Raw genomic sequence first — 12,494 nt, 5'->3', positions numbered from 1 at the left:
ATGACAAGATTCTTGTTCTTGTCTGTTTTCAATGCATGGAATTACCATAGTAGAATCTGAATAAAAAAGATATTAAAAAATATCAGCACACATATTTTGCTGCTTCCATAAGCATTTCTTTTGTTGTTGTTGTTTTGAGTAATCCTGACTGGATGCCTTAGTAGTCTTTTGTACATCAGTGTCTGTGTCGACCATCCCAAGTATACGTGGTATAAAATAACAATGCAAAGTAAATCAATACAAGAATCAAATTGAAGAGTTTTGTTTGTGTAGTATTAGCAGCTTCTGCCAGCGGATATTTAGGTGCTGCTTAAGAAGTTAGTCTAAACACGTGAAGAACAACAACAACAACAACAAAAAAGATAAAAGAAAAGATATTCCGCCTTTTGCTACATAGCTTTTGCTTTTTTCCTTTCTCATAATTCCATTTCATAGTATCCAAAAAATCACGTCTTATTTTTCTTTTATAAGCAATGTCATCAAATTACTCCTCATCTAACCCCGTTCAACAATCTCTGAAGTCAGTATTAAAAGTACTTACAGTAATATAGGTACTTTTTCCAGTTCCTGTTGGCCCCACAAATATAGAAGGTTTTTGATGCACTGTCAACAATTCCATCAATGCCATATATCGAACTGTATCCAGAGTTGGCACAATTATTTCATTAAACATCACATCTTGAGGTATAGGAGGAGCTGATTTGAGTGTTTCCACCCAGGGTTCCCAAATTCCTGCTCCCTATTTTAATTTTTATGAAAGTCAAATATTTATAATAAATATGAAAAAACAGCATAGAATGAATGCAAATAGAAAAATCAAAGTTCTATGAATTAAAGGATGGGCTTACCAGACAATATTAGAAAGGATTAAAAATAATTTCATAGGTTTGTTTCAACACTATCAACTTAAATATTTAACTTGATGCAATGTAGGGCTGTCAATTCAGACTATTTAAACAGAAACATAGTGCCTGTACCTCAGTCATGCAATTACTGTATTACTGAAAGTCAAAGATTTTATCTCTCCTTTTATACCTATACACATATTACATATAATATGATACAGAAATATGTAAATAAAATAAATATGTAAAAAAGCAGTCATCTTTTTCACAGAATCTTTATTCATTATAAATATCTCCAAATTATGGAATTTGAGGAGAAATCAATTTTAGTGCCAAAGCTCCACAGCAAAGTTTTCTCCTTTAGATCACACTACTAGAAGAGTCTTTAAAAGATGTCAAAACTCTCCAGCAGAAAATTCATATAACTCCTTATATGAATAATATTATTGTAAACAGTTCTAAAAAAAACTGTATGCTCCTTCCTATCCCCCAAAATCTTGGGATAAAAGTCGTGAAATTCCTAGAGATGACTCTATTTATTTATTCTCGTCAACTAAGGAAGAACATGTCTTTAGGGATTATTATCAGAAGACATGAAACCTTCACACCTGATTGAAATCTCAGCCACTTTCCTTGCCAATATGCAGGAATCATGCACAAGTAGAAATCTAGACAAAACTAATTCTCATTGTACAGCAATGGGAATTTACAGGAATGACAAACTCAAGAAGGGTACATGTATTTTGTTTTGGAGGTTTTGGAGCATACTAGATAGCGTATGTGCATTTTCTCCATTGGAATAGTTGAATCATAGATTCCCATCTTAAGCCCAAGGGAAAGAGGCAGAGGAGAAGATGCACAGAAGCAGATTCTCTGCCAAATTCTTCTGCTACAACAGGCAATTGTTCTGGTAGTTGCAAAAACAAGCCTTGGTGCTGTGAAGTCCCAGCCATAACACTGTACCTTACACTAGCTTGTAAGGAAGGATATCTGGCCTGATTCAGTGACAAAAGAAGCAGGCAGCAGGAAAAAAAAAAATTACAATACACAACTTGTAGTATTCATAAAAGAGTACTCAAAAATGAGGGGCAACATCTTACTTTATAATCCTCACCTTTTTGATAAACCGATAATCATAAATTGTTCCTTCTGCTGGAAATTGAACAGTGAAAGCTTTTGCAGCATGTCGATCAATACTACTCAACAATTTATATTGTTCTCTTGTCTCCTCGCTAATTGGTCCATTAAGCATTTCTCGCACAACTTTGTCAAATTTCAGTCGATCATCCTCCTTACAGCTAGCTCCTACAGACCATATCAGTGAAAATAAAAAAATACCCTAGAGTTGGAATAAAAATAAGAAACATCAGTTTGGTACCTGTATATTGCAAAGTTCTTCTGCATTGAATCAAAGAAATTTTTTGTCACAAATAACTATAGACTCATACCATACCAACTTGATTTTATGTATAAAGCATGGGACCATGCTTCTGGTAAAACAGAACACTGTTTATGTTGACTATCAGAATCTGATCACCTTTGATGTGCACCAAAATGCCTGACCTGCTTGGTACAGAGCCTTTATTTTGAGAGAATTCAAGAATAGACTGGCCTTTATTGCAAAACAATTGAGCTTATCTTCCTCTTATTCAAAGGCCTACCCCATACATTGATTCACACATTTATTAGCAGGACTTTTTTTGAATTGCAATCCTTAGATGGCAAGGATTATCCTATTCTTACTATACTAGTAATAAACAGATACCAAAAACTGGAGAATCATGCAATTTTCTTTGGGTGATTTTATAAAATTCATTACATTTTTATGAAGACATCAAAGATGGAAGACTCAGCTATGCATCTATTTTAAAGTAGGTATAATATAAGTAATAATATTTTCCTCAGTGGACATTAAAAAATATGTATTATCGTGACTGAATATAATTATTATTGCTTGTGAAGTCAATTCCACTAAAGCCTGATTTGCAGTTCTCTATTTTGTCAGTTAATCATACTGCCTACCTCAAGCCAAGAAAAAATGTCATGGTCATTCATAGCTTTAACTTTGGTTTCATCAGTAAATTCATCCATCATGCAATCCATCAGATTCATTAGTGATCGAATTAAGTTTGTATCTGAAGTAGGAGACAGTTCCTGAAAAGAAAGAAGAAATATTCTTGACTACAAGTGTGTTTTACTCACTGAAAAGAGACTTTTTTTAGTAGTAGTAGTATTTTTAATTTTTTTTTTACTCACTGTGGAGATAGCAAAAGATCTGTAGGTATGTGTGCCTAAGATACATTTAGAACCAAGCTAATCATACAAACACCTTGCTCACAAACCTGCATCTTAACAGTAGTTTAAATAAATAAATAAATAAACATAAATAAATTAACATGGCCCCATTAAAATTAATTATTCCTTTGGCACTTGGAATTGAACATAATTCATACACTGATGGATTCTCAGAAAAGCTCTACCTTAGTGTGTTTCCTAATAAACTCAAGACAGAGTGGAGCCATTCTGTCAAACAGGCCTACTATAAATTCTTTATGAGTAGAGCTGATTCCTGAAGGCATTGTATTTAGCCATGACATCAGTAATGGTCTCCAGCCTAACATATGGGGTTCCATGTAGACCATACCACACCTTGAAACCTAAAAATAAAGAAATGGGTGCATGTTATCTTATGCGATCTCCAAAGTTTTTTCTTATATAAAATAAATTAAAATATCATTCTGTATTTAAATATACAGTTTCTGGGATTACTAGAAGTTGGTATGAAGTGTACAGTGTGGTTCTGTGAGCCTGGAGACAGATGATCAAGATCAAACTTATCTTTATCCTTGAGCCAACAGAAGACCTAATATCAAAGAGATTTTCCTCTTAAATAGAATGAGTTCCCAACATTAAGGTCATAAATGATAATAAACTGACTAGTAGTCCAACATTTAATTTTAATCTAAGTTTTATAACAGTTTCAAGTAAAAAATCCTTTCCTGTATGACTATGCAGGTATTCTGTTATAGGTATAGGTATAGGTATTCTGTTTATATTATCTGAACTGATACATTCAGGAGGAAATGTTTGCATTTCATAAAAAGGAAAAAATAGGTGTAGTAGAGATAGATAGGTACCATAAATGTAGTAACTGTTGCTTTTATTGGAGTTTGTCTATGAGATTAAAGATTTCTCCATTAATGATTTTATTTTTCTTGTCAGGGACTTAGAAAGGCCAGACTCCAAACAGTTACAGACTCTTCAGAGGAACACAAAATTTCTCACAACATATTGTGATATTATGAAAATTTTAAAGAAGAAAACCAACCCACAATGTCCTTTATTTGAAACGTATCAAATAAATACAAACTTAAAATTATTCTTCTCAGTTAAGTATATTTTTGAAAAATGAGAAAAGAAAATCTTCACTGTATACCTCGATAATGAAAGATAATTGTAATCAGTAATTCAAAGACAGGTAACTTACAGTAGCAGGAGAGGCAACTTCTAAATCCATTGGTTCAAAAATAAGGCTCATCTGCTGTGACATTTGGATGATCTCTCCACTCATAAGGCACAACTTTTTATTATCATCAAGCACAGTATTCATATTCTCAATCCATACTGCATCCACTGGTCCATCAAAAATCAGCCATTTCCTATCTGGGGTCTGGTTTGAAAGGAGAGAATGGAAGGAAAGGGTAAAGGGAAAAGGGGAATCAGATATTTGTATTTTACTTAACTATGTATACTGTAAAATAACTATTTTAGAACTAAAATTATTTTCCACACACACACAAATAAAATATTCTGAATACAGATTTGTATTGACAAGTAGATTCTGAAATTACAATTTATATTCACAATTTAATTTTATTTCTTTGAAGCATATACTGTAGTTAACTACAGAAGGTTAATATTTTTCCTAGATTCTTACAGTTACACTTGCAAAGCAGTGCTTTGCTTCAATTAAACTGCAACATATTCAAATACTTTGACTTATGACACAGTGAGTCAAATACTTTGACTTATGACAAATACAACTTATCAGTGCATGCAATACAACTCCATGCTCACCATGGAAGTCAATAGTACCAACAAGAGATATGTTGATAGAAATCTAAATGTCATGTTTGGTATTTTACAATATAAGCAAATAGTCATACATTTCTTACAGCAAAACACAAAGCAGTTGTGCAGTTCTGCAAGCACTACTAAGATTAAACGTATGCATTGAAAGGTCATTTCCCATAAAGCTCTAATGCTGATAGTACTTACTGGGGAAGAAGCAAATGCTCTGAAGCTCACTGCTAGGATGCCATCTGACCATTCATGTGAAACTGGATCGAATTGTCCATATAGCTGACCCATTGTTACGGACTTGGGATTTAAAACAGTAATCTGAACTTTGTTTTCTTCCATCAGCCCCTAAGAACACAAAAAAGACACAAAAGTAATAAAATCTGTTAATACAAAATATGCCATTTATTATGCCATACTTTTGATTTTGAATTTTACAGGTATTAAGTCTTCATAAAACTTTCAGCAGGTTAGAGAAGGAAAGACCTCATAAATATTACATTTAAAAGATGGTTTACAAATGTATAAAGACAATTATCCCAACTTCATCACATCTAGTTGGAAGTATTATTTTAGTACTGAACAGCAGCTTGATAAAAAATGGATTTATTTATAAAAGTGGATTTATTTAAAAAAAGGGATTTGTTTATTTTTTTCAAGTGTAAGTGAACAGGACCTTTGCAAAGGGCTTTTGTTTTGTTTTGTTTGCTTGCTATGTTTTTTACTTAACACATACAAAGATATATAATTTTATTTTTAATTAACTTCAATTGATTCTATTCTTCTTTCCTTGAGACTTAATATGACATTTAATATTGCACACATTAAAGATCGGTTGAGTGAAACCACTGTTCTACGGGAATTAATTACAAACAAAAATGACAAATTACAAACACTAATTTGAACGCCAACTTAATGGACAATAATTCACTGAATTAAAAGAAAAAGCAGAAAGTTAACTATTGTTATATTGGACTGACAGACGGGACAAGAATTTCTCCTACATAACTAAAGCAAAAGGTTCACAATTTAATCTATAATGTAGTAGGTAAATAAGCAAATAAATTATCATAATAGAACTCTTTTTGATGGTAATACCAATCTGAGAGTCTAGCCAGCCTAGTGTTGCTGATATCTGCACAAAAATAACAACAACAATAAACAAAACAAAACAAACAAACAAACAAAAACCACAATGCGCCTGCCAAAGGAAATTAAGGAAATTAAAGGATTTTGCTAAGGTGTTTGGCTGCATGTTTCCAGCCAGCAAGCGTGAAGAAATTCAGTGTCCTGAAGATCACTTTTGCTTTGTGGCTGTTACTATTTATGTCTGAAGGTATCTGGAGTTCTCAGAAAATCCTAATAAAGAAATCAGATTTGACCAATGCAATTAAAGAAAAAAAAAAGTCTTAATTAAATTCTTTCTGAATAATAGAATACATTCACAAGATCAACAGAATTCCATTGACTTAATCTCCCCTCTCATGTCCAGTAGGTTAACTAGGTTATTATATTTCCATTATTTGATTATTGGAAATTATTTTCTCCCAGACCTCTTGAAAGTAAAAAGTTACTTGCAAGAAGAGGGGAAAATGGGTATGCATACTGGTTACAACCAGTCTCAAAAGCAGTGTATTTGTTGCTGAGCTGTAGATTTATATCCTGTAAAGAAGGAAGACATGACAGGAAAGAGTATGAATGTTCAGCAGCAGCGATTGGCTATTTCAGTGCTCATCTTTTATTCACCTGCTTAGACACAGCTTTTGTTGTCTTCTTCAGTAGTTTTAACAATCAATCTGCAGGAAAGCTTAAGATCTCTACCTAATGAACTTTCAAAATCTAGACTGCTATCTCCTTTGGGCTGGGACCATCAGTTACTTTTAGATGTATCACTTGATACAAACCTTCACAAGCTTCCATAAGAAGTGATTGGTCATTTGAAACGTAACGAGAATAATTAGCTGAAGAGGAAATCTTTCTTCCAAATAAAGCTACGCTTTAAAGATTGTCATGACTTTTGGAAGGCTTGCACTTCAGAGCTTTCTTGATTCACTCTTACTGTCTATGACCCTGGCGTTGGCTGCATGTCCAAATACCAAGCCCAAAACACAGTATTTGTAAATGCAAGATATAACGGATACAGAGGCCTACTGTATTTTTTTTCATGTTTGTAACTATCCTTCACTGATGGCAAGACTGCTGGGCATGGCAGAAAAAGAAGGAATTTCATTAAATTTTGACATTCACTTTGTGCTATGTTCTGATAGCATAATGTGGCATTTTCCAGGATATGCAAAATGCAATGAAAAACTGAAATTATTAAAATGCCTAGAAGCAAATAAAAGAACTAAATCATTTAATGAAAAACAAATACTGCTGCTCGACTCCACCAAGGTACTTTCTAGAAAATTTCCTTATAATACTAGCGCTAGTAGTGGCTGTGAACTATATCTTGTTGGGAAGGGACATGAGAGTAGGAAAAATCAAGAAAATAGCTAACTACACAGCCTAAGGCTCAAACACACACTGACTGTATGACCAGTTTAAACAATCAGAATGTTTGTAGCAAAGGGAAGGAAGAAAAGGGGCTAATTTTATCAAAAGGAGGATCAGACACTTGTTCCCTCTTCTCTCTGTTTCGATCTCAGGATAAGCGCTCTGGTATAAATTGGGATTATTTAGTTTCTGCATTTATACGGTTTTATTATACTTTTATCAGAAAAACTTCAAAACTTTGTGTAAATTGATCAATTTGTTTGGTGTAGTTCTAAACAATAATCTCTTTTAAAAAATAGTTTAATATCTCTCATGAATAAGTTAGAAAGCTGGTACAAAGCTGTCACAAGGAAAAGTTTATTATAAAATTTAAAGTAGCTAATTCATTCCTTGTCCAATGTGATGGAAGAATTCAGAGAAAATTCCATATGTAGAATCATATGAAATATGTATCTCTAAAATTGGTTCATCTTGTCTAATATAAGTTTGAAAGAATAGCTTCTCAATCTGTTTTCAGTTTTTGCTTATACTGCTCTAGAGTTTCCTAGAGTAAAATCCATATTCAGTATAAGTACTAAAATATTTTTTAAAATTTGTTTGAAAATAGTTTTCACCAGAAATATTTATAAAATATGTTTAGATACCTTCTCACATATGTCCCCCAGTGCTCCTGCCAGAACTCGGTATGCACAAGTTTTTCCACCAAAAGGTTCTCCAACTATCATAAAGCCGTGACGCACAATCATCATCTCATATATCTGCAAGATCTTCATAGTGAATAGATCAGTCATTTGCAAATTCATAGCAGCACAGTTTGTTTTGATGGCTTCCAATAGGTCATTGTAGTCTGGTTTTGGTAGCTTCACACCAGGAAACAAATCGGAGGTAATGCCCTATCCAAACAATTAATTGGAAAGTACACTTATTTTCACAGTCATTTGGCTTGAAACTTAGGCAATCAATCCTTTGGCCTTTAACACTAGGCAGACTAATATCTATTTTGATTAAAATAATCATGAATTTCATATCACCCTTGTCTGAGCTAACACTCTGATTTCATAACTAATTACCGATATTTATTTCATGTACAGTTTTCATGTTTACCTGTGTACACAGACGAGAATTATCTAAGCATGCTCTTTCCTGATAAATATTAACTTTTATCAAACTAGTTTATATTGCAGTACTTAGAAAGCTGAACAAGCTTTTACCTTTTTCTCTGAATAACTGAAGAATAATTAACAGAAATCTAAATTAAAAACCAAAGTTTCTGCATTTTTGTTTACAACAAAACAAGAAAGATTAAAAAAAAGTTGAAGATAGAACAAATTATGTAAAAGAATACCTGTGATATCGTTTTATTAAGACAGACCTGAAGTATCAACTCTGAAAGTAAAGATTACTTAAAGAACTTCCAAAATAAAACATATTATTTAGAAATGACAATGACAATAATTACTGGTGAACTTAGAATCACATTATTTTGACATTTTTCATGCTACTGGGTATTTTACTTTCCTTCTAACACATGCTTTGGTTTTCATTTAGCACTGTTAGCTTCCAGTGTTAAAATGTTAATGATCATAAAACATTCTGACCTTAAAGTATATCTATTATAAAAGTATATTAAAAGACATGCCTAGCATTCTGTGCTACCGGGGGCACATTTTCCAATCAACAATGACAAAAACAGGGCTTTTCCAATTAAAATAATCATATTTCCCAGGCAGAAATAACCATGAAGTGGTGTTCAAGGTGAGCAGCTTTTTTTGTCTGAAACACATTTGGTATAAAACTTCTATTAGTCATTTATCTCCTGCATTTTTTTTTTCACACTGTTAAGAATTAAATATTCACACACTTGTGCTACTTTATGGTCTTTCTATGCCTAATAGATTTTATAACTGAGATAATGAGAGGTAAAAAAAATAATAATAAAATATATTAAAGTTTTCCTTCTTACAATGTGGATGACATAACTATGGCAAAATGAAGGAATATCATATTAAAAGAAACCAGTTACTATTGGTGTAAGTTTTACTGCTGGATAAAATGGTCTCCTTCACAACAGAGTAGGATCAATGTTATAAAAACATATTGAAAAAACATATGAAAGTGAAAAAGGTATAGTATTACTCATAAATATACTTAATTTCCGTATACTAAATTATTAACATTGCTATTCTTATTTTTAAAGACTGAAATTCAAAAAAACAACTAGTGAAGATTCTTTAATTTTCACAGAGAAATTCTCTAAGCTTACCTTCACCATTTAAAAAATTGTGAAAATATGCTCACGACTCAATTTCACGAAAAAGAGTGAAATTTAGGCAGAACATTAACTAGATTAGACTAACAGTGTCCAAAGACATACGTTCAGTTTCTAATTCACTACTTTTTCTGTATAACTTTGGTCAAGCCAGTTACCTTTTCTGTACTTTGGATTTCTAATTTTTTTTCATAAAATTCTCACAGTAAAGAACTTCTATATTGCTTTTGGGCCCTCATGGATGTTTTATAATCAAAATGATCCAATTTTTTTTTAATTATAAAATTACACAAAATAAGTATTATATACTGAAAATATAATTGCAGCTAATCTTTATGTTTTCTACCTCAAAAAGTGGTAAATCATGAGACAAGAATTTAGGCAGGTTGACATCCGTAATGGATCTAAGTAGCAAAATTTCTTCATCCTCCAATGGATATTTCAGCTAAAAAAGATATAAAATAGTGTTAGTTATTTTTATATGTTTAGAAAACAGATGTTAAACTTGTAAGTTTTACAGAACTGTTCTTGTGCATCTGTGTAATTATTTTGGCAGGTTCAGGTCCACTGACCGTAGCACATGTTGTGGACGTATGTTTATGCTTTGATATCAATGTGTTTACAAGGGCTTTCTATAGTCAGGACAATTTCACTTTATTTTATAGGCAGTTATGGGTATTGTTATAAATTTAATATTAGATTTTTTTTTTCTAAACAATTGATTTCTTGCTTTTTAAGTATATTCCTTTATCTTCCTAAATAGGACAATTTTCCCTGCTTTGAGGTAAACCTTCAGCCTTCAAAGAGGAAAAACTAAGAGGTTGCATAGAGATATGTTTCCTAGAAACATATGTGCATGTTTTTGCCATGACAAACAGCTTTTTTACTTTTTTGTTTTGTTTCATTTGTTTGTTCTGGGGAGCTAGGTTGGCAATAGGAGGATTATAGAATTATAATTTATATTACTCTACTTAAATAAATATAATTGAATAAAAAGACAAATTTATCAATTTATTAGCAAAATCTTTTCATTCATTAATAATGCATGTCAAGACAATACATTGCATTCTAAACAGTTTGTATAAAGACTAGAGAGATTGAAGTCACATTTGGCAGAGAGTTAGTGGAAGGAGTTCACGTGCTATGGCAAAGGAATCTGAGCTTGTTAAGAAAAGCAGAAGAAAGCAGTGGCCAACAAGCCAAATACAACTTTCTGAATTTGCATTTATCTAGAATTTTTGAAAGATAATCAGCACCATAGACCTGCCATTCTGAGACAAGTGGTTGTGTGAATGGCCCATTAACTTCCTCTCTTCTTGACTTTCCTCAGCTTGTGGAAACATACCCTTTTTGTTTCCATACGTATCTCGAGATGAAATGCTCAACATCTACTTTCCTTTACATAGAATCACATACCTTCTGTTATGAAGGAGCCACACTACTGACTAAGTTGCTGGGTTAAAAAGAAAATTCAAGAAATCATTTACCTTCAGGTTACCAGCAGCAGTGAGTACTGACTTCACAGCTCTCATTCCATAATCATAATGGTGCTGAGAAGACAACTGCTCTGAACACAGACGATATGTAGCTACAATTTTTACTGATAGCGGTCGAGCAGTAACAAAACCACAAGAATACAGAACTATCTCTGCAATCATGGCATAATCAGGAACCATCATTGCTACCGTTCTAAAGAGAGCCTATTAAATATATAAATGAAAAAACACATAAGAAAAAGTTACACATTATTATATAAAACTTTTTCTACAATTACGTAAAACTAAATCTTGTCGCTATTTCATTAATTCAGTGGTAGCCAATTAAAGCTAACTGTCATTATGATTATAATTACACTACAATATATTCAATGTTTTTCCGTAACCACCTAGAAATATTTGGTGGTTACTCCCGAGTAACTACCAAAAATACTATGATTTTTTAATTCAATATTAAGATATTATTTACTGTTTGTACATTATAAAAAGTTCATTTTTGAACTTTCACGTGCTTGGTCAAGAAACACGAGGCTTTTTTTTATTTATTTATTTTATCCTGACGGACTGATAGATGTAGAATAATCCAACCATTTCCCAACATTTTAAAATTCACTGTATTTCTATTTTTCGGTTTAATTTTTCTCTGTAATTTCTTCTTTGAGGGAAGATTATTTTTACTTTAGTATAGTAAAAAAAACGCTTAGATAAACTGAAGGAAGGTAACTGATTTTAAAAATTCTTTATAATTTTTGTATTTAACAGCAAAAAATATTTTTTCTATTTCTGTATTAACTACTAAAAGTAATAAAATGACAAGTGCTAGAAATACCTTAAGATTGTCAGGAAGCTCTGAACGCCCAGCATAGCCAGGATTCATGGTAATGAAGACAGCACACGTAGGGTTCAGTTTCAGTTCTGTTCCTTCAAATACTAATAAATCAGATCCTGAATTAATGCCTATGGAGAAATAAAAAATAATGTCATTGTTGGAAACTTTTTGTTGCATCTTTATTCCTTTTTATATGTAAGAGAAAGTTATGGTTAATATAACAGTTTACCTCTTTGGATAGTAAAAATCTGCTGAGCAACAACTGAAAGTACTTCCAAATCAATCCTGTTGAATTCATCAAAGCAAGCCCATGCTCCACAAGACAACAAGCCCTAGAACAGATAGACATAAGATTAATTTATTAGTGACCACCTATTTTGGGCATACCTACACTGATCAATGTGATTCTGTAATGAGAAAAAGTTTTAACTTGCAAAGAACGAACTCATATCCATGATCCAGAGCACTAAGTTCTCAGA

General features: G+C 32.3%; 1 protein-coding gene across 9 annotated transcripts in view; it reads right to left on the bottom strand.

The window, feature by feature from the left end:
* DNAH7 (dynein axonemal heavy chain 7) overlaps positions 1-12,494 on the bottom strand; it is a 104,574-nt gene that overhangs the window by 52,219 nt on the left and 39,861 nt on the right. For all 9 annotated transcript variants that reach the window (XR_004752556.1, XM_035332228.1, XM_035332229.1 and 6 more), the window contains 11 exons: positions 12,245-12,347; positions 12,016-12,143; positions 11,178-11,390; positions 10,037-10,135; positions 8,066-8,314; positions 5,124-5,273; positions 4,333-4,515; positions 3,326-3,502; positions 2,868-2,999; positions 1,960-2,184; positions 542-739 (listed from right to left, as the gene is read on the bottom strand). Coding sequence is in view for 8 of the 9 variants with exons in the window: in XM_035332228.1 (XP_035188119.1) it covers positions 542-739; positions 1,960-2,184; positions 2,868-2,999; positions 3,326-3,502; positions 4,333-4,515; positions 5,124-5,273; positions 8,066-8,314; positions 10,037-10,135; positions 11,178-11,390; positions 12,016-12,143; positions 12,245-12,347 (1,857 nt within the window). In the remaining variant the exon portion in view is untranslated. The remainder of the gene's footprint in view (positions 1-541; positions 740-1,959; positions 2,185-2,867; positions 3,000-3,325; positions 3,503-4,332; positions 4,516-5,123; positions 5,274-8,065; positions 8,315-10,036; positions 10,136-11,177; positions 11,391-12,015; positions 12,144-12,244; positions 12,348-12,494) is intronic.

The sequence above is a fragment of the Oxyura jamaicensis genome, chromosome 7, assembly GCF_011077185.1.
Source record: "Oxyura jamaicensis isolate SHBP4307 breed ruddy duck chromosome 7, BPBGC_Ojam_1.0, whole genome shotgun sequence".
NCBI lineage: Eukaryota > Metazoa > Chordata > Aves > Anseriformes > Anatidae > Oxyura > Oxyura jamaicensis.
Note: the sequence above shows the minus strand (reverse complement) of the source record. Positions and strands in the feature narration are given on the sequence as shown.